General features: G+C 37.2%; 1 protein-coding gene across 6 annotated transcripts in view; it reads right to left on the bottom strand.

Annotated features, from left to right (window-relative positions):
- Positions 1-20,353, bottom strand: part of CACNA2D1 (calcium voltage-gated channel auxiliary subunit alpha2delta 1) — a 423,580-nt gene that overhangs the window by 101,432 nt on the left and 301,795 nt on the right. For all 6 annotated transcript variants that reach the window (XM_084784398.1, XM_084784399.1, XM_084784400.1 and 3 more), the window contains exons 7-8: positions 20,208-20,339; positions 904-973 (exon numbers count right to left, since the gene is read on the bottom strand). In XM_084784398.1, the coding sequence (XP_084640524.1) occupies positions 904-973; positions 20,208-20,339 (202 nt within the window). The remainder of the gene's footprint in view (positions 1-903; positions 974-20,207; positions 20,340-20,353) is intronic.

The raw sequence follows: 20,353 nt of genomic DNA, 5'->3' as shown, positions 1-20,353 counted from the left end.
CTGTGTTCATATAAATTGCTATTGGATACTAAGCAGGACACTTAAAAGCCATTAATACATAGTCTTTCAACCAACAACTGTTTCACATAGAGTTTGTGTGGACATAGCAGGAAGTTGGAAACAAAGCAAAAATCCAATAACAGGAATTTTCTTAAATGAGTGAGCAGATAGACTTTATTAAAATGATTTTAAGTGCTTCTTTTCATTACTATGTAGTCAAAAATTAATATAAAAGAGTACAAGGCACCATGCTGTATTGAGAACTCATTAAAAACAGTACATCTACAATTTAAATGTAATTTTTAAACACTCAAATACAATCAATAATAAAAACACATGAAAATTCATAGTTGTTTCACAGTAAGTCTAGAGATATATTGTAGGAATTTTGTTGTGTTTTATATTATGACAATGGATTACTTTAATAATGTCAAACAAAACTGTTGTGTGTGTGGTGTGGTGGGGGCAGTATAGAACCTAAACTATATGACTGTATGTAGGCAGGACTCTTAGCTTGGGGTCAGTTCTCATTAGTCCACTGTCAGAGTCAAATTGTCTCTGACTCTGTCATCTCTCTGTTAGGACTCCCAGCAAAGTGGTTGTCCTTTGAAAGAAATCTCCATCAGCTAAATGAGACGGAAAGTTTAAACTCAATATAAAGCTTAAAGTAATCCATTTGAAATGAGTCTGAAAAATCATTTTAACAGCAAGCACAATCATTCCCTACCCACACTCACTACTTTCATTTGTCATTAATTACATTCATAATTTGAAAATATCACAGCATTTTATATAAGAAGATGACACCCATCCCAGTAAAGGGAAGTTTTCCCTCATCATATTAACAAATGATAGAACCCTTTGTCATTGATCTTATCTTTAGATATAGTCAAAGTTCCATACCATGGTCTTCTGCGTACATCATACAGATCAATTTTGTTTGGAGTTCTACTATTATCCACCCATGGAGAAGCTGAAAAACAAATATATCAGAGAAATTAAGTCCAAGTACCATGACTGGGCTGAAAAGACGCCTTAGTGAGTTAAGATGCTCATACCATGACTGACAATTTGAATTCCATTTCGAGGCCACACCTGCTGGAAGGAGAGAATTGAAAGTTGTTCTCTGGCTTCCAAATATATGGCATGGCATGAGAATTGCCCATTCCTCAATAAACATATGTGTGTGCACGCATGCGCGCGCGCGCACACACACACGTAAGGAAGTGCAGTTAAGTATGATCTACAGAATTAATATGGAACTTAAAAGTCACAAAACAAAAATAAACTGAATTCCACTTATCTAAACTAAAGGTCAAATACAAAATGCCATACTTATGTCATCAGTATTTTCTTTTTAAAAATTGGAAAGTAACACAGCAGTACAAAGGAAACCCAAACAAGCCAATTCCCTTTCCTTACATTGTTGAAACACGCTTCAGACACATGGGCTTGGTTGGAGCTAACTTAGATTAGATGTTTTCCTGTGGCAGAAAATGTTTGTGCAGCTAGTAAAAGTGGCACTTTCTCTTAATTGCTCATTCTGATTTCATTCAATGAAAACTTGAATATACAAGACTATGTACAAGGCTGCTTTTCACCAGATAGGTTGGCACATGGCTTTGATTCCACCACTTGAGCAGCAGAGACCTGATTTACAGGGAGTTCTAGGTTAGCCAGGATTTTAAAAAGTGTTATTGTTGCTCGGAAAAATATTCTTGGATTGGTATCATAAAGTAGCATTATCATAGCCTCCATAGTCATGTGCTTAACAAATGATGTATATTGTTGAGATAAGTTATCAATTTCCATTTCAAACAGACTACTTTAAGCATTATGGTCACTTCCAGGTTAAAATTATAAAAAGAAGGATAAACTACAATTAAAGTTAACTCTATTTTTACTGTCAAGTTGCCATATAAATGCAGATCCTTGGTGGCTTGGTGTAACCCTCTTTCCTCATCAGAGAAGTTTCTTTTATAGTGGACAAACATTAATATAGAGACCCATAATTAGCTAAAGCAATGGTGAAGTTCCAAGCCCTAAATTCGATACCTTTATCAAACCACCTCCCCCTAATGCTCAAGACCATCACTGAAGAGATGATGGAGCACTGCTGCCAATAAGCATCTTCTACACATAACAAGGCTGTTACACTCATGACATCTATAGTTGTGACACCTGCACATGATTAAGGCAGCCAAGAGACTAGCATGGAGCAGAGAGAGGCTCACAAGGTTCCAGGGGAGGGCTATTAGGTGGAGAGGAGGTGAGTTGACTTTCTTCAGAGAGATAGTAGACTGCCTCATAGGTTACCTATGCTCAAGTAGATGGCTCCACACACACACGCATGTGGACATCTCTTTGGACTCACTTGAGTATATAGAAAAAGTACAAATTATGTTAAAAGAAGGACACACAAGGGGAAAGATGTCTTGAAGCATGTGGAGGGGCCAAGAGGAGTGTGGTGTGATGAAAATACATTATATCCATGTAATAAATAAAAATATTTTTAAATGATAAATTATTTTGATTTGGAAAATTTATTTGAATGATGTGAATTAATTCAAGCAGAAAGTCGATAATCTATTAGTTTCAAAACATTTATCATTTTTCTGAAATTAGAAGCTAAAACTGAAAAACTTCTTGTCTTATTATATTGATTTTGAAATGTAATTGATTCATACTTATTACAGTAAAATCTACATTTATTTTGATTAAAGTGCTCTAACACTCTTTCCTTTGATCCACAGCCCGGGCCTAATGAAGGCTAGTAAATGCTCATGGACTGCATGACAGTCGCAGGCTAAAGAAGTCCCTCAAATGAACATGTGTAGACAAGTGACTCAAGAAAATTCCTAACTCAGATGACATATGCACTATGATCTATTTCTCAATTTTTCTTACTGAGAAATCATGGAAATTGTGGAGAATCTTGGCGAGAACCAGGCTTATCCAACTAAGATAATTTAGCCAATTAGAGTATGTCAAAATACACACACAACGCAAGAAGAACTTCTTGAGTGGGAAATTTTATATGCATAGCTTTATTATGAAATGTCTTATTCGTTTCAAATGACTAATCACATTTACATAAACTGTAAGTTTAAATATAGTACTCCCCAAAGAACCAATTACTGACATAGTTAGCATAACATCCATTAAGTTTATTTCTTTAAAATTTGTTCCATTTTCATCCTTACAAACTAAGTGTCAAGGATATAAATATCACACTTTTGCTGGTGATTGTCTTAGAATTAAGAAACAAGCATGTGGCTAGATATATCCACTCCCTTTCAACTATGACTGTAATATATCAGTTAATGTCTCAACAATAATAAGGTAAGTTAAAGAAATTGTAGACAAATTTCAATACCACATCTCTGCATATACATCCATTACCTCTCAGCTGGAATGTATCCCTTCGGTTTGCTTGAGTAAAATGATCTGACCTTTTAAAAGACTTTTCTTTTCCTAATTAGCACAGTTTTGTGTACTATGTCCAGATGATTCACCTAATGAGAAAGGTGTATTTCTTGCAGTATGTGGTTTGCTAGCTTAAGGGCTCTTGCCCATGAACAGATTGTCTGGTGTCTGCCTGCTGCAGTGCATCTGTGTTCTCCAGACTTGACTACCACTGTCTTACACTTTCCCTATTTCTCCATGCTCTGGAAGAATCTGAAGTTCTACAAAGCATCCAATGGCCAGCAATAGCCTACTGACACCAAGTTAGCACCCCCCAGGACCTCCCACAAGTACTCGAAGAGAGCTTCTTGTTAACATTAGAAACTCTAGGAATCATTTTCTAGCACATTCCACCAATGTGCCCCCCTCAGTGACTTATCTGCTTTTTTGGGATATATCATATTTCTAGAAGAGAATTGGGACCACAGGTCAAGGATACTGGGCCATTAAGATTCTCTTTTAGGCTTTTATTTCAATCTCACAAATATCCATAGATTAAATTATCTTATAACATACCTGACATTTGTACATCCATAAAGTCCAACAAAACCCCATTACAGTCAAGAAGTCTTTACAATCTGTTCTGCGTGTGTGTGTGTGTGTGTGTGTGTGTGTGTGTGTGTATGTGTGAATGTTTGTGACTGATATGGCATATATTTGTGGTGAAAACTCAAATGTGTGTGTAGGGACACAATCATGAGCTCCCTTAGGCCAGATTAGGACACTGGTTATTGGACCATCTTCTACTGGCAGCCAGCAAACCCCTTACTCAGACCTTCCCACAATTCTGGGTTAACGGATTCACAACCACACCCAAATTTTTATGTTGGGAGTTTGAACTCAGGCCCTTATGCCTGTGTAGTAAGTGTCCTTACTGGCTGAGTCATCTCCTAAGTTATAGTGAGTGGTTCCTTATTAACAATAAATATTCCCTAGTCAAAACACTGTATGTTTTCTGTTTCCCTCTTCCAACTGATCCAAGGCTTACAGAAATGCACAGAGCTAATGAGACTGTGATTTCTTCCCATGGCCAGTGTCTAAGCAGAGTCATAAATGGAAAGATCTCAACAATGACTTTGATAAGTTGATAAGTGGTTTAATTAGATTGGAATTTTAAGGTTATTTTAAAAGTATATTTCTTCTTTTTCTCCATTGTGGGTATTTTTTTTCTTTCGGTATGTGTATGGATTTCCATTTGGGTACATGCAGGTTTCCTAGGTTGATGCTCAGAATCATACTCCATGATTCCTTCACTCGATTCATTAAGTCAACATGTGACCATCAAATGCAGAACTCAGCAATCTGGCCAGGCACTCTATCCTGCTTGCTCTGCACCATGGGTCTCCACCTTCTGAGCCTGGAATTACAGGAGGGCCACCACACCTACAAGGTATTTACTTGAATTCTGGAGATCTGCATCCTGGCCAGACCTTGCATTTGTACAACATATTTTAAACTCCAACCCTACCCCCCACAGCCATGTCTTTAGCCTCAGGTTTCTTAAATCTTCATAGAAAACATTAACACAAGATTTTTGCTCTCACTAAAATTGCTACTGATAGGAATTACTATGCTCTATTAAATTTATTAATTTCTTTAAAGACACAAGAAAATTAAAAAGCTATAATTTACATTAAGGGCAAGAACATTACATTTTAATAACATTGCTAATCTTAGGTGGCATATATTTAAAACTTAATAATTTCATGTACGTTTTCTTGGAGTAAGACATAGTTATACTGAATTAGAGTATATTATTGTTAAATTAAACAATATAAATTCTTCTGCGATATTACTAATTAGCATGTAAAATATCATCATGGTGTTTAAGTGGTACACTATTTATCCAAGATCAAAATTATAGAAGATCAAACAGCAAGGAGAAAATGCCTGTGTTCTGCAGTTCCCTCACATACTGTTTCATAAGCATTCACAATGGAAAGGAAATCAGAGCTCCTTAAATCCCTGATAAGGGGGAAATATTTTTCATTTTAAATGTCCTTTTGGCTTTCCATTAAGATTTGAGGGTGGCCGAAGAGAGGATTTTAGAAACAGCACTGAATGGCCATCTCATTTCTAGATGGATCATTTCATTGAAGCTGATGATAATCATTTATGGGGATGTTTCCCTGACCCCAAATAAAAGAGCTGAAGTCTTGCCTTCTGCTAAACCCATTGCAGTATTGTTCAGCTTTATGTAATACCTACAGTGCACGATGACAGCTGTCAGCTTCTCTAGTCAGGGAGGCAGTTCCTGTACATGAACTTAGAACATAAAAATCATGTGCTAAAGAAACAATCTAGAATGCGTACAGATTTTGATGCCTTTTTTTAATATAAACGTTGCCTAGCAATTAAAGTTTCCAATTTTCATTTCATTTGTTTGAGAATTAAAAAACCAGAAAATGATAAATTGAGGACTACATCTTTTGGCTTAAAAAAAAAAAACACTTCAAATGACAGCTAATTGCACTTCTACTTGGTAAATACAAAACAAACACGTTTTTCTAACTCTAGGTGACTTGACATTATTCATCTTAACTACAATTAAAACTGTCCTACATCTTATATACTCAAAAACATCTGTAGAGTCACTCACTGCAGATCTTCTTTTCTGGGCGTCACTGATAGTCAGCAGCAGAGGCTTATCTTTGTCATGTCCTATAGACCACTAGACACATTCTGAGTTTCAGCAAAATCAACTGTGCCTTTTATTTTTTTTTTAAGGGAAGAAAGCTAATTGACTCAACTTATATAAGTTTAACAGAATTTCCAGTTATTATTATACCAAAGTAGATTCTCCAAAGCTCCTATTTCACACCACAGCTCCATCATGGGAAGACTGGTTTTTCTTAAATGAGTGTGGCTATTATACCCAGGCTGAAGTGCCAGAGGACGTAAAATGAAAATGGCTGACATCTGTACAGTTAGATTTTATTAGAAACACTCAAATAATAGTCAAACTAATCTATATTAGTTTTGATGACAATAAATGCCTCAGAGTGTAATTTCAAATATCGCATTGCTTCTCATGGTAGTGTTATTTGTCAAGTAAGATTCTAAGTTACGTATCACTGGTCACGTGCATCACAAATTCTCCTTCAAGGCTGAGCGTGGTAGTACACACCTTGGGTCCCAGTATTTGAGTAGCAGAGGCAAGTGGAGTGCTATGAGTTTGAGGCAAATTTGGTTTGCATAGTGAGTTCTAGGCAAGACAGAGCTCCATAGTTAGACCTGTCTCTAAACAAACAAACAACAACAAAATGGATAAATAAATAAATAAATATTGCTTCAAGCAATTATGCAGGAATCTAGGACAGTCAGAGATATTGTTTCTGACAGCCTTTCAATTCCAGGACCTCCCAAGCCAATGGACTTACAGCTGTAAAAAGTAGGGAAGAATTGTGGAGAAGTCACAAACAAGTCATGCAGTCTGAGGTATGAAGTGACACAGTTTGTCACTATTTTCTGTTCGTGGGATCTAGCATGCCTGGCCGTTGGGTACAGCAGACACAGGGGAGCTTTAAAAAGTGAGGTCCTGAGTCCTCATCACTTGCAAAAGGGTACTTAGAAATGGATGACAGACTTTTGTGAGCAGATAGCAGCCTCTGCCACAAGTATAGACAGGCACTTAAGAGATCTATTTTTCCTACCATTTATACTTTGACAGTTTCGTACATGTCTATTATAAATTTTTGTCCTTTTCACTCCACAGTCTCCTTTTCTTTTGTCTTCTTGTCAAAGCTAGAGTCTCCCTCCTTCCTTTCCCCATCTATCTATCTATCTATCTATCTATCTATCTATCTATCTATCTATCTATCTATCTATTATCTATCTATCTATCTATCTATTATCTATCTATCTATCTATCTATCTATCTATTATCTATCTATCTATCTATCATCTATCATCTATCTATCTGTGTACACCACTGAATTTACATATGGTTGCCCCCATACTCTTATTATAATAACAAATTTTTTTGGAGTCTATAATGTCTTCAAATAAGCAAGCAACCCATGAGAGAATGGCGACTGAAACAGTCTGTATTTGGAGCCTGTAATTAAGTAGAAGATTTTACAGATGAGAATTACTTCCAAATGAAATTTTAGGATTGGATTGCTTACATAAGAAATTAATTGAGCTGGGCATAGTGGAAAATACCTTTTATCTAGGCACTTTTGGGGAAAGTAGGCAGATCTGTGAATCTGAGACAAGTTTGAACTACAAGTCAGCTGGGGCTGTATAGAAAAACTACTTCAAATGAATTTAAATTATAAAAGGAACTGTTTGGGAAAAAAAGAACTGGAATCTGGCTACTAGGCATGCCAACATACTACTGAAGAACAGTGCGGGTATGATGTGCAGAAACACTGTTCATACACCAATGCAACTGTAGGTTCCAGACTTGCAGCAGAAAAGAACAAGATATAAAAGCTGCTGTGTCCTCAATTACTGTCCTTTAGGTAAGCCCCTGGTTTAGATAAACGTGGAGTCCCAGAGAATGTGCGCGCTAAGACAGGCTAATTAGGAAATTTTGCTTTATTTAAATCTCTCTGTTGATGGAAGGACTAAAAAATATAGATGAGGGGTTGGTCTGTATTTTCCACTCTGCTTTTCCATCTGTAGTCTTATTGTAGTTATGTACAGAGGCAGACACTACATGTTATATTGGACTCAAATGATTAATGCAGAGGACATAAGGAGAGTTGTGCTACATGGTGAACAGTCTAATTTGGAAACGTCTTATTCTATAGGAGACATAGGATCCAGACAGCTCTGATTATCAACTGCATGAAAAAACCTATTGGGATGTTGATTTTTTTAAATTTCATTTTTTATTAATTTATTCAGATTACATCTCAATTGTTGTCCCCTTATTGTATCCTCCTGTTCCTTCTCCCTCCCTCTTTTACGCTATTTCCCTCCCCTAGGTTTGTGACAGAAGGGGACCTCCTCCCCCACCACATAGTCATAGCCTATCAAGTCTCATCTTGGTAGCCCGTCTATTCTTTCTCTGAGTGCCACCAGGCCGCCCGACCAAGGGGAAGTGGTCAAATATTGGGCACCAGAGTTCATGTTAGAGTCAGTCCCCGCTCTCCACACAACCGTGGAGAATGTCCTGTCCATTGGCTAGATCTGAGTAGGGGTTCAATGTTTACTGAATGTATTGTCCTTTGTTGGTGCAGTAGTTTGAGCAGAGCCCCCTGGGTCCAGATCCGCCTGTCATGATATTCTTCTTGTAGGTTTCTTAGACTCTCTGGTTCCTTCTATTTTCCCGTTCTTCTATACCTCTCTCACCTAGATGGATGCTGGTTTTCTTTTTGTTATTTTGTTATTTTCCAAAACAGGGTTTCTCTAAGTAACCTTGGCTGTGCTGGGCTTGTTTCTAGACTGGAGCTGGCCTCGCACTCACAAAGATCAGCCAGCCTCTGCTTACCAGGGATTGCAGGTGTGTGTCGCCGTGCCTAGCTGAGGTGCTGCATTTTCTATGGGAATGAGGAAAATGTGCTGTGTCTATGGGAAGAAACTCATGAAAAGGTGCTTGACCTACTAAAAATACTATGGTATTCTTTTTCAATTCTAGCAACTAAAATAGTGCAGTTTAACTTAAAAAAAAACAAAAACAAAAAAACCTCTATTGCTCTCTATGACATGAGAGACACTGTTGGGTACTATGGCACAGAAACTCACATCACAAACTATAACCAAGTATGATCCCATAGGTTAGTGTTCAGAAAAAGTGAATCACAAATATATTCTGAAAGAGTATAAAATTGAATACCTGTTTTATCACAAATGAATAGAAGTTCTCTAAGGGAACGGAAGAAAGACTGATCTTGGAAAAGCCTGGCTTTGGAAGGTTGCATTTGCATTTCATTTTCAGCGGTAGATAAAGAGGCACATGACCAGAAGGGCTTTGTAAACAAACAGACAACTGTAAAAAGGAGATGGAGATTTGGAGACAACAGAGTAAAGGCTAAGTCAAAGAAGGAGAAGCCATCTACAGTCACACAACAAAGGCTGAGTTCTTGTGAGGGTGAAAACTGGTGGTGGACGCTGTGGTAGTCCTTAGGTGGTCTGCATGGCATAGTAAGGCAAATGCCATGGAGTGAACAGTGTAAGCACATGATTTAAACAAATCACTTTCTAGTCATTTTACTAGACCTCTTTTTGTCTTAAAAATGCTTGTACATTCTACCCAAGGGCTATTGGAGTGATGGATTGCTCTTAAGATTCTTCCTTTATAAATAAGAGTTTTACTGCTGCTACTTCTGCTGTTGCTGCTGCTGCTACTCCTACCACTATTTTTGTGTGTGTATTTTTCCTTTCCTTCCATTGTTACATGTGTACCTGGGATACAAGCTGACATGGCCAAGCTTGAATAACAAGCCACTTTCCCTGCTGAACTATGTCATCTGCCCATTCGAAATGGTTTTTTTCCAAGATATATATTATTTTATTAATTTGTTCTTATTACATCTCAATGGTTATCCCATCCCTTGTTTCCTTCCATTCTTCCCTCCCTCCCACTTTCCCCTTATTCCCCTCCCCTATGTTTTTAAGTTTATATTTTGTTCCTGAACAATGAGAACTGATGTTTGGACAACACCACTGGATTATCAGGAGAAGGACTTTTTTTTTTCTCCTCAACAATATTTTCTCTCTTCTGTCACTTATACAAACTCATATACAGAGACACCTCTCTGTGGATAAGGATAGACCATCACACCTATTATATAGTGTCAGCAGCAGTAGTAGTTAACAGTGGCCAGTTGTGTGTTTAAGTAGAATATTCAATAAAAAGAATGTTTATACATATTTGATTATTTAAGTAGCTCAGGAGTGGTAAGGGCCCACTAAGTTTTATGAAGTATGGGAGGGACAGATCTAATGGAAAATAATGCTAGATATGTTCCACCCAAGGGAAAAATTCTAACTATGACAAAGAAAATGTCCCTATTCTAGTAAAAATTGATGAACCTTTAAGCACAAGCAAATTAATATTCTACAAGAAAAAAATTCATATTTCATTACTCAATAAGACTCCTTGGAAGTTGGTACTGATTGTGATAATCTGAAACTCCATAGACCTCAGAGGTGCATATGATCTCCATATTTTAAATGAAATGTTTCCAAATTCTTTAATCAAATGCACCTAACATAAAATGAACAGCACATCAAAGATGGTTGCATGCATCTGAAACGAATGTTTCATAAGGTGTGGAGATTTAGTAATACATAAAGGAAAGGGAACAGAATGAGAGATATTTTAGAAGTTGAAACAGATGAAGGGTTTAGCAATACTCACTGACATATATAGCTAGGGTTATTTCTCCCAGTTGAATTACAAACAACTCTCACTTTTTAAATTAGCATCTACTTAGCATCTATAAACCATGAACAATGAGAGAAATCATTTAGTCAGTTCAGTTGTGACCAGAACCATAGTCGAGCTGCTATTGTGAGCAGCCTAGTGAGCCACAGGGAGTTGCAACTGTGAGGTTGCTCAGAGAAGAGATGGGGTTATGTGAGGCAATGGCGACCATGCTAGAGAAGCACAGGACTGTTTCAAGTCTTCCAAAGGCACACATGTACCTGATGCATAGTTCACACCACACAGCACAACTGATGGCAATACATGGCAAAGCAACGCACAGAATTCAAAATGTAAACTCGGTGGTTGCGTCTCGAGCTATTTTCATCTCTTTACCTTTCACACTGGCAACTTTGCTGTTTGGGATTTAAGTCATCATTTTGCTTCCCAAAGAAAAATAACCAGTGATACTATTTTCACCAGAACCAGCAACATTCCAAGTTCCACTCAAACTAAAACTCATGGCCACCTTGCACACTTCCATCAGTCATAAATAGTTTTGTTAATTCTCTGATGTCCCCACCTTTTGTATTCAAGATGTCTCCTTTTTAATTACTACTTGGTCCTTTGTTCAGGTCTTTAAACATCCACATCTTGCCATTTCCTAGCAACAGAATCTGTGGATGATCCCTTAGACTTTTTCCTTTTAGCAAACCACTCACAGCAATCCAATACCCAGAATATCCACACTGTTGTGTCAACAGGGCAATCCAGGTGACCTTCACGGCCTCTTATCTGGCCACTAGCAGCACTCTACTCAATACAGTGCCTTCCCGGGAACAATCTGTTAGAATGCTGGCTCAGCAGTGCACAGTGCAACTAGTACTTGTTCAGCTCCTTGGTTTCTTATGTGATAACCCCCCCTTTTTTTTTTTCCTCTCCAGAAAGTCATTGCCCATCTTTATTTTTGCACCGAATTGATTTTTAATCTATAGTTCATAAGCCTCTCGGATGATGTTAGTCCTAATTACTTCTTTTCTCAGCTTTCATAGGAAATCTATTACGGCCTTCAGCCTAATTTATTTGCTGCTTAATCACTTAATGATCTGCACTGTGATCTACATGTGGAGATGCGTGGCTTCTGACGCTTTAATTAGATTAGTTTTCAGCAAGGTAGAAACCATTTGCCACAAGCACAGGTGCACACAGTGGGCAGCCAGGGCAGGCCTTTTCACCTGCAGTGATTTTGTGTCCTTCCTTAGCATAGCTCTGGCCTTTTAACTGAGGACACAGGCATGGAAAAGGAGACCATGGAGACACTAACTGATGTTCAGGGTCATACAAGAACTGCTTTGTTGTTTCTGAGTTCTCCGAGAAAGGACGTTACAGTGCTTTCTCTAGTCAAGTGAGCACAATTTAGCCATGGCTGAACGTTAAGGAGGTGCCACACTCATGGCATAGAAGCCCAGTTGAAGGGGGCATTCCCTCTTTGCTCCTACCTACCAGCTCCCATCAGAAACTGTGGCAGGAACAAATATCCATAACGTTGAAATACACATTTTTGTCTTCTTTTTTTTTTATGGCAGTCCAAATAATTGCAATAGACACACACTGGATTTAATAATCATTGTGAAAAAGTAGTAATCTTATTTTAAAATAGTTTATATAATGATGAAGAGATGTTAAATATATTCATAGCTAAACCACGTGTTCATTTACAAAGCTCTAAGCAAAAAAAAAAATTAAATTTAGGCATTATTGAAAATAATAAACAGCAGCAGCACCAATTTTGGAAATTATAAAAATTGGTAGCTCTAATATTTCCCCACTCCTAGAAATCTATCAAATGGCCCTTTGACATCTTCAGATGTTGTCACATGCCACTTGAGGTTTAAAGTATTCTCAAGTTATTTTTCAAAATATTATATGTAATATTAAAAAATTGACTACGAATATGGGGGGAGTGTCAGGGCCCATACTTAGTACACAGGTTTGGCTACAGTTTATTCCAGCAAGATTTCAGCTCTCACACAAGGAAATGTGTCCTAGGAGTTTAACATTCATGCAGCATGCATCAAGTCTTTCTTTTTCTCTTTCTTTCTTTTTTTTGGGGGGGGGGTGCTAATATCCTGTATCTTTGAGATGAACAAACAAGCAGGTAGACAAAGTGTTTAATAAGACAGGTGGTAAATGTCATATGAGGTAGATTTTACTTTTCTCTGTTTTTCTCTTTTGTAACAGAAAGTAATTATCTAAAAAGGATAAGTGCCCTCTGCATTGGTATTTCAATGAGACACTGATTCCTAATTATAATCTCAGTCGATTGTTTTAATTGTTACAATTTCAGGAGATATTAGTAGGTGAAACAAATAGTTTCTATGAACATTTATTTTGAAAATGTTTAAGGATTCACAGAGTTTAACTATGAGAGCAGTTTCAACAGTTTAAACTTAATTTATTTTTTTCATATACATTTATTTTATTACACATACATAAAACAAACTACATATAGCAGGGAGAACCATTTGACAATCATGAGTTCTATAAATGTTACATTCATAGTGATTTGGCTATTTGCATTTGTCAAACTTGAAGTAAACATCTTTCCTGTCTTGTTGGGTCTAAATTTCTGAATGGAATTCAATATCTATCCTATCTCATCTCTATTAAGTTAGCTCCTTTATCTTGATCTAAAAAGATTTTGTCTCCTAACCAGCCGAACTCTGCCAAGACAGGGTAAACAAGTCCTCAATAGTTCCTGCCTTGTGAAAAAGTCTGGCAGACACATTGGGCCAGAAGGCTGAAGATGAGGCTCTAACATTATAGAGAGTGTTGGCTGACTCTTCAGGCAGTAAACTGTCTCATTCAATTTGTTCATTTGGGAAGCTGCTAACCTGTACTGCTGGTTCACTCAGGAATTTAAGTCTTATTCTTTCTCAAGTCTCTGAGAGGTGTTGAAGAAGAGATAGTTTAGTTCTACAATCAGGTTAAACTTAATTTCTATAGATCGATAATTACAAAGAATTTACAAATGAAACACTTTCTAATAAGCCTGTGTTCAATGAGGATGCCACTGGAATGAACTCCATTTTGTTGTTGTTTTTCTTCAAAAATTTCACTTTACTTTTAAATTGAGCACCATAATTATATCTATTTATGGGTTTTAAGAGTAATATTTTGGTGCACATGCACATTATATAAGGATTATATAATACTCTTGCCATATTCAACACCTAAAGCTCTATTATTTCTTTTTGGCAACATTAAAGATTCTCTCTATTTATTAAAGGCCACATTGTAATAACCATTAATTATAAGTACTTAACCATGTTACAAAATTGTAAATTCCCCTTGCTTAGCTATAGTTTGAATCTACTGACCAATCTGTCTATCATTTTCTGTCCTCTTGTCTCCCAAGACTGGTAACCAATACTGTATTCTGTACTACTCTGAAATCCCATCGTGTGTCAGCTTTGTTTATGCAATGAGTGGGTGGTTAAGCAAGGGAGTTGGGTCTAAGTATCCTGTAAAACAGAGGCAGTGGGCAGAGAAGAAGCTAACAGCTAGACACAGCTTCAGTGTTGAGGAGGACTAAGGAGATCATCTTGTTAAAAAATTTCCAGTTGATCATCAGGAAATGGGTAAAATATACCGTGGCGTAGAAAAAGGAAAGGATGTTTTTCATAGCAACTAAAAACTCCTCCCAGGATAATTTTCTCTCTATTATAGCACAAAATTGTACTTATCCTCAAAATGGAAGAAGAGGGAAAGGGGTGGAGAAAAAGGATGACAAAGAAAAGAAAACAGAGAAAGAACAAAAAAGGTTACTTTCTACAGTTTACTTTCATACACACCTGGCAGATGGGAGAGCAGGTTTAAACTGAGCGCAGATACTGAAGCTCAAATACAAATTACCAAAAGCCTACCTTCCACATGCATCACTGCATAGGGTCATTACTTGATGTCAAGTCAGTCAGCTAAGCAAGAACTGTGTGGGTGGTTGACCAGCCCGACTTTCTCTAACATCTGGGCAAGATGCTAAGAATATTAATGCATCTTGCTCTCTGAGTTAAGCCACCACGATTCTCCTGGCTTGAGTGCTGAAGCAAAACACGATTTCTGTAAGTCACCACCTGACCGAGTGTAGGAGATGATGTGTGATTGCCTGCTCTCTGGTTTAGAACATAGTTGTTTACTATACACCACTGTGACTGGGCCTATTTTAAATAACACTTGACCTTATTGCAAAAGCATTTTAATAATTTTTGTTATTCAGAAGATACAATTTCTGAAAAAACAATTTGCTTTTTAACTCCATGACAAGAATTCCAGGGGAAAATAAATTACAGGTGGCTTAGTTTAGCATTACAGTAAAAGTCTACATTTGGATGAATACATAAACTAGATTTTGATTGCTCCTCACAATGATCCTATAAAGTAATGGTGTGTGGGCTTTCTGATGCTACAAATGGAGACACTGGAACCCTGAAGGGGCAAACGTCAACAGACAAAGGAATATGGAAGCATCATTTGTTTGAACAGTAAAACAAAACTGTTGTTTTTAATCCAAGTCCCAAATGTTTGATTTTACCAATAAATACTCAGAAGCCAGATGCTGGGGTGAAAGGCTGCTAACTCAAAGAAGCAGAGAGAGCATTTAGCTGACCTCTCTACTCAGATGAAGTCCCAGAAGGAAAAAAACCCTTCTCCTTCTCCATGCTGTCTAAAACATCCTTTAAACTAAATGCTCCTCCTTTCTGCTTCTTGAGGGACTCTACCCATCATCCAGACACCCTCTCCCTCTCTAAGGTATTTTTTGCTGTGCTTATTCATTGTCACCTGGTGGCTTGCTCTGCCTCTTGACCCATGGTTGACATTACTTAATTCTGTTTACAGAATGCCCTTGCATTAAAGGTATGTGCTAGGGCTGAGCCATACCACAACCACCTATTTAGAGTAAACAGAAAGCTCTTGGACTAATAGTGTGGTTGGGGCTGAGGCACACCAAACTAGAAACATGTTTTTTGAGTATACACAGTCTTGGGGTTCAGTGTGATCAAATACCCGACAACACAAAACCAGTACTTTTACAGTAAAAGCACACTCCTACATGCTGTATGCAGCATATTTTATGTCACAGCATCTCATAGTTTTTCTGAGATTTAAGTTTAAAGAGAAGTTTGTTTGTTTCGGGCAACCTTATAGAGAAATGAAAAAATAGTTATAGGCCAAGCACACAATGTGGAGCGACTGTCAGATATTGGGACTAAGCCTTGTTTAGGTCTCCTTTTTCATTTTTCTATTGCTTCTTTTTCAACTCTTTGTAATCTCAATTATTATCCTTAATTTCTTTGATCAAGTGAATGCTGACAATGAACAGTGGAAGCACAGTACCATGGAACTGTCTGCTGTTTTGTACTTATATCTTTCTTTTTTTATGGGGGTGGGTATGTTGTCTCCATACCGGGAACCCAAGGAGGTCAGAAGAGACATTGGGTGTGCGTTTTGGGAATTGAAACAAGATCCACTGCAAGAGCAGCCATTGCTCTTATCCAATGAGCCATCTCTCTGGTACCATAACCTGCTGTAGTTTGAAGTACTTTTAACTGTGGTTTAATCCCAGTGGCCCATAATAATGTAATTAGAATTTGTTTACTTTACACTTGTGGAGCAGGACTCACAAAGCTCAAATGGCTTACCCAATGTCCTGCTGCTCCTGCAGGAAGCTTAACTTCATGTAGGAGAACCTAGTGAAGATGAATTAGGGCTGGAAAGATGGCTTGGTGAGTAAAGTGCTTGTTGCACAAGCATGGGGACCTGGGGTTTGGATCCCAGGCATGAGAATGGAGAGGTGGCAGAGGACAGCCACAGGCTGACTCTGGGTCTAACTAGCTAGCCAATCTAGTACTAGAGGGTAAGCTGCAAGTCCGGTGACAGCATTTGTTAAAAAATCAAGGTGGAAGGTGACTGAGGGAGACAACCAATGTTTACTCTTGGCCTCCAAACCAGAATGCACAGGGATTGTATCTAAACACATGCATACACAACACACATACACACACACACACAGACACACACACACACACACACACACACACACACACACACACCGCGAGGAAGTAGCACCAGACTTTCTGTTTCTATTCATTCGTAAATGGAATTCAATGGCAGAGATGATCCTCCCTGGGTTAGTTTGATAGCAGAGACAAGTATAGTCTCTGAAGACATTTTTAACAAGTTAATTTACTGGTGACCCTATCTTACCCCTTTATTAAGAAATCAGGTGCTATGCCCTCACTACTCTCACAAAGACCAACTCAGGACTGAGATCACTGTAAAAGAGACTGCACAAAGAGTACTCCATGTGGACAGTTTTAAGAATCAGTCTAACAGGTCCCTGAACTCAGCAGAGCTGTCTTCTGCTCAGTCAAGTGGTATGCTATTGAAGTTATTTTTATAAAACAGTGTTTCTCTCTTAACCAGGCTATCACACAAATAACAGAGACTCTTTTATAACACAAGGCTTCACAACACAATCTGAGCAGTTTAACCCTTTATGCTATTTTGTCTTTTTTTTTGGGGGGGGGGGAATCATGTTTAATTATAAAATCCGTTTTGTAGTTTAAGATAATGCATTCTTCTGACTCACTCAAGAATGCAGCTAGGTATTTTTTTCTAAACTATAAAAAATATTATACAACAATCTAAGTTTCTCAACAAACAAAACACACAGTCATCCAAAAATTTGGTTTTTAAGTTAAAGCCATTAAAGAACTACTAGAGTTTATCATGTTTATTATATATGTTCATTAACATAAAATGTAATGTATTGAATGATTACTGTTTTTTTCTTCCTTCCTTTTCTTTTTCCATTTCCCTTCTTTTTTTTCTTTACTCTCACAACTGTATATTGTCTCCTTTCATGATGATGTTTGCGTAGTCTTATCTAAAGTTATTATAATGTTCAATGTGAGATGCTATTTTGTCTTACTCCCAGCAAACAACCCAGAGATTCTTGCACCTTTGTAGCTCCAGCTCCTTCTTCTTCAGTGCACCTCTCTTCCTGCCCACCCTCTGCCTTCTCCCCTTGACTCCTCCTCCCCTGGAATAAGTCCTGCCTTATTCTCTCCCCTGCTCATTGATTAGCTGTAAGCTGCATTATTAACATAACAGGGGGACAACTGGGTAGCAGAGTTTACACAACATTTAGACAGGAAATCAGAATTTAAACCAACAACCTTGTACCTACAGTCTGAAAAACCCTATTTAAAAATGATGTTCTGTGGTTGGGCTCCACTGGCTAATGTTCTGAATATCTCCATGATTTGGGTAAATAAAAGATGTAAAGGTCTTTTCCAAAGTACTGTGAGCAAATGCCAACATACTTAAAAATGTCTGATTAGTATGAAAAACAAGAAAATAATCAACTCTTTAGCTAGCATACACAATAAAAAATTGTAGAAGGCAATTAATATATTTAAAAATTCAATGTAACTTTTAATAATGAATACCTATGAAAAGCATTCATTCATACCACTGCCTTTTCCACCTTCCCTTTTGTCTCTCTTCTTTCTTTCAAGGGCACACTTTATCTTCTAACCCCATTTCTCTATGACCTCATTTTGTCTTTCTCTCTGCCACTCCTTTCTTTCTGGTCTTGGTCCTTTGCTCTCTCAACAATATACTCATTTTCAATCACTGACTGTTTTATTCCTTTCCCTCAGATATTTATGAGAGTTTAAATGAGGTAAACATTTTTACAAGATTCAAATTTTATATGGTGTTATTAAGTAATGATAAATGTATTCGTGGTTTACTAGAGGGATCTTAGGCATTTGGTTTCCAGATTTTTATAACTGTACTTGGTAATATTTTATAAGACCTGATTGATATAAGTTTAAAGCTTACCATATCAGATTTATTATGCACATAAATGCTGTTGCTTTTTAACTTTATAGTTTATTCTTTTTATACATGATATTTAACATTTCACACATAACAAGAGATTTAGAGGTGTTATATTATACTTTATAAAATTTCTTGAAGGAGGAAATTCCACTATTATTGTAATTTAATCTTAATTTTGACATATAAGATATTATTGTGATTCATTTCTAACAATTTAAACTTGGCCTATGCTTGATATCTGATCTCTGAAAACAGTATCACTGTTCCCCCATCTTCCATTTGCAGTCACATAGGGGTATTAATGGACTCACCGGCTCATCATACCTGAGCACTTAAATGTGGTTCTACTACCACACAATGCTGGGTAATATTGACATTTTATTGTACATGTTTCACTATGACAAATTCAGTTGTTAAGCACATTTAGTAAACTTAAATAGTAAATCAAACAACAATAACCACAACAAAACCCCTAAGTTCTACTGTGACTACGAGAAGCTAGGTTATCTATTCAGGCCTTTGGGAGAAAGAACACATGCTATTTCTGTAAGAATATGGTTAAGCTAACTGTGGCAGACTTACAGACATCAATCTGCCTTTCATAGGGTCTCAGAGGTGACCAGGGATTGACTTTGAGCTAATGTCATAATTAGTGTTTTTCTCTCTTTACAGTCCCTTATAAGAATAAAGAGCATTTCAAAAACATTATTTCAATGCATAAAACATATCCATGTACACTGAATATGTGTGATCACTGAGATGACCTACGAATTGGTTGAAATCTGATATAGCAAATGAAAGCTGTATGTTCTTCCCTTATTTCCTAGCCCTTTAATTTTAACAAATGGAGATTCCTTGGTTAAATGAAAAGCACTAACACTTTTAAAACCTGAGCTTCAATGGTAGATTTGATTCTTGGAAGGAATGCATTCAATAAGTTCCTAAAAGTCTACCTATTATTGTAATGTCTTGTGCAGCTGGACCTGAGCCATGGATTTTTCTTTTTCAGGCTTCCTATATAAGGCTTTTCTCAGGTATATGTTTAAGTATCTTAGCTCATGATAGTACTGTCTCCAGACCAGGTCTCCAGTACTGCTTATAATTACTTCTTAGGTACTTTAATTTAAAGTAATTATCATCAAGTTACTACAATGTTACATTCTTTTTCATAATAACAATTTTATTGATCTTTGGCATTTTCAAACATGTATACTTGGTATTTGACTATATCTTAACTATGTTCCTTAAGATCACCCACCGATCTCTTTCCCAACTTTATTTCCTCTTTTTTTAAATCATGTATTTATTTAGCTAGTTGTTTTTAACCCACTGGACCAAATTAATGCCGCCCATGTGTGCATGGCTATGTGGGTCATCCAGTGGAGAATCTACCTGTGGCCACATCACCAGAAAAATTACTGTAGCATCATCATCTTCCTACAGTACAAAAAAGCATCAACAGAAACCACTGATAATCCCAGTTCTCCCCATATTTGCTGAATCACCAAAGTGTTACCTGGATAGTACCGGGCCAGGCCAGTGGCACTGCCAAACACTTGCCACAGCAATGTAGGGTCTTCATCTCGATTTTTTTTGAAAACTTCATCTAAGGCACTTGTCCAGTTGAGTTCGTTTAACACTATGGTTGCTAAGAAAAACAAG

Source organism: Acomys minous (assembly GCF_964271855.1).
Source record: "Acomys minous genome assembly, chromosome: 6".
Taxonomy (NCBI): domain Eukaryota; kingdom Metazoa; phylum Chordata; class Mammalia; order Rodentia; family Muridae; genus Acomys; species Acomys minous.
This window is presented reverse-complemented; position numbering and strand designations above follow the sequence as displayed.